General features: G+C 59.7%; 1 protein-coding gene across 1 annotated transcript in view; it reads left to right on the top strand.

Annotated features, from left to right (window-relative positions):
- The first annotated feature begins 1,823 nt into the window (after positions 1–1,823).
- HIPK4 (homeodomain interacting protein kinase 4) overlaps positions 1,824–2,281 on the top strand; it is a 6,011-nt gene continuing 5,553 nt past the window's right edge. The window contains exon 1 of the mRNA XM_004694126.2: positions 1,824–2,278. Coding sequence (XP_004694183.1) covers positions 1,824–2,278 — 455 coding nt within the window. The remainder of the gene's footprint in view (positions 2,279–2,281) is intronic.

Below are 2,281 nucleotides of genomic sequence, written 5' to 3'. Positions count from 1 at the left end.
CCCCCCCTTTTTTTAAAGAATTTTACTTATTTTTGTGGGGAAGAATGTGGTACAGGCCAGAGGTGCAGGAGATGAGAGGATTTGCCAGAGAGACAGTAAGGAGCAGAACAGGCAGATGGATGACGACACTGCTGAGGGGAGCAGCGGGGAGACAGCAGAGGTCTGCTGCTCCCTGTGGGATCAAACTCAGGCCATGGAGGTGGGCCTTCACCCTGAGGCTTCACCCCTAGACCACCAGGGAGGCCTCCTGGCTGCCTCTTAAGGACAGAGTCCCAGGGCCCTGAGCCCCATCACTGCTGGACCTCAGCTCCTAGGGACTAGGGGCTGTTCTCTCTCACACAAACCCCATCCCAAACCTGGGTCTCAGCCCCTAGCCCCCACTAGGGCCTCTGACGCCTCCGTGTCTTTGCACGATGCCCCAGACTGGAGGAAGAAGGCAGTTGTTCAGATGTCCTCCCAGACCAGAAGATCCACCTGTCCACTGCCTTCTCCCCACTCTCCCACCCTGTGTCCTGAGTTGCCAAGACCCCCATTTATTCCCATGCCTCCCTTCACGCCTGCCCCCCTCAGGTTGCTTCCGACATGCCATGTGCTTTTTCTGTCTCCCCCAGACATGGCAGGAATTAGCTACGTAATAATCTATATAAGTCCCCTGCCCAGTCCCAGCATTCGGGCTTGGTGTCCTCCTGCCATGCTGGCTGACCGTCAGTGACCCCTCGGAGCGCTCCTCTGCCTCCCTGCTCCTGACTTCTGAGTCTCTCTTTTCTTCTTGGCCCCAGGGCTCCTCCCAGGCCCTCACTCACCCCAACCCCCTTCCTGGTCTCCCTCTTTTTCTCTTCTGTGAAATAGAGCTATTAAATGGAGCTGTTAAAGTCAGCTACCCCAAAGAGACTTGAATGTTTTAAGGATCAGGTAAGATTTCTAAGGCCGTCTAGTGTTTAATGCTCAAATTTCCTACTCAAACCTTAGCGTCTCTCCCAAAGGACTCCTTGTCCACGTCCCAACATCCTCACTCAGGCTAGATCCCCAGGTGGCTCCCTCCTCCTCCCCAAACCCATCACTGTCACCTGGTCTCCAGTGTGACCTGCCTCTCTCCTCTCTCCAACGTCTTCCACGCGGGCCTGCTCCAGGCTGAGGGCCTAAGCTCTCACCCCCTCCAGCGCACCCCTCTTTATCCAGTGACTTTCTGACGCTCAGATCTGACCCCCTCTTCCCCTGCCCAAAGCTCTTCTCTGGCTCCTCCGTGTCCTCATAACCAAAGTCCAACTTCATAGCCTGACATTCAAGACTGGGTGCCACACCTCCCCTATGGTAGGACAGGGACACACATACACGTGCACGCGACCTCCTAGCTGGAAAGCCTGCCGCTCCTCACCTGTGCCCAGGAGTGTCCCATTCCCACACGCCCGGGTCCACAGTCACACTCCCCTCTGCTACCTGCCTGGCCCTATGGGTTCCGCAGCTGGGCGGGGGAGGGGGCTCAACCTGCCACCCCACCCCCCACCTCCGTCAGGGGCTCAGGTCTCCAACAACAGAATCACAGCCACTCAGCAACCTGGAACCCACTCAGGGGGCCTGGGGCCCCTGGTCCCACACCGCAGGGCTTTGGGGGAGGGGTGCGGCCCCTGGCAGAGTCGTGGTGTGGCCCAGGGGGCTGGGGGGGTGCCAGGAAGACGGGGGCAAACCTCGCAGGGGAAGGTACAAGTGTGGTTCTCTTTCCCCCACTTGGGGGTCCTCGGGGCCAGCGGCGGGGTGGGAGACCTCGAAAGCAGAGTCCGTGGACCAGGGCCAGCGGCAGGCCAGTGACCGGCGGCAGAGCGGCCATGGCCACCATCCAGTCGGAGACTGACTGCTATGACATCATCGAGGTGCTGGGCAAGGGCACCTTCGGGGAGGTGGCCAAGGGCTGGCGGCGGAGCACGGGCGAGATGGTGGCCATCAAGATTCTCAAGAACGACGCCTACCGCAACCGCATCATCAAGAACGAGCTGAAGCTGCTGCGCTGCATGAGGGGCCTGGACCCCGAGGAGGCCCACGTCATCCGCTTCCTCGAGTTCTTCCACGACGCCCTCAAGTTCTACCTGGTCTTCGAGCTGCTGGAACAAAACCTTTTCGAATTCCAGAAAGAGAACAACTTCGCGCCCCTCCCTGCCCGCCACATCCGCACGGTCACCCTGCAGGTACTCAGGGCCCTGGCTCGGCTCAAGGAGCTGGCGATCATCCACGCTGACCTCAAGCCCGAGAACATCATGCTGGTGGACCAGACCCGCTGCCCCTTCAG

Source organism: Condylura cristata, unplaced genomic scaffold (genome assembly GCF_000260355.1).
Source record: "Condylura cristata isolate star-nosed mole 26May11 unplaced genomic scaffold, ConCri1.0 scaffold00041, whole genome shotgun sequence".
Classification (NCBI taxonomy): domain Eukaryota; kingdom Metazoa; phylum Chordata; class Mammalia; order Eulipotyphla; family Talpidae; genus Condylura; species Condylura cristata.
Note: the sequence above shows the minus strand (reverse complement) of the source record. Positions and strands in the feature narration are given on the sequence as shown.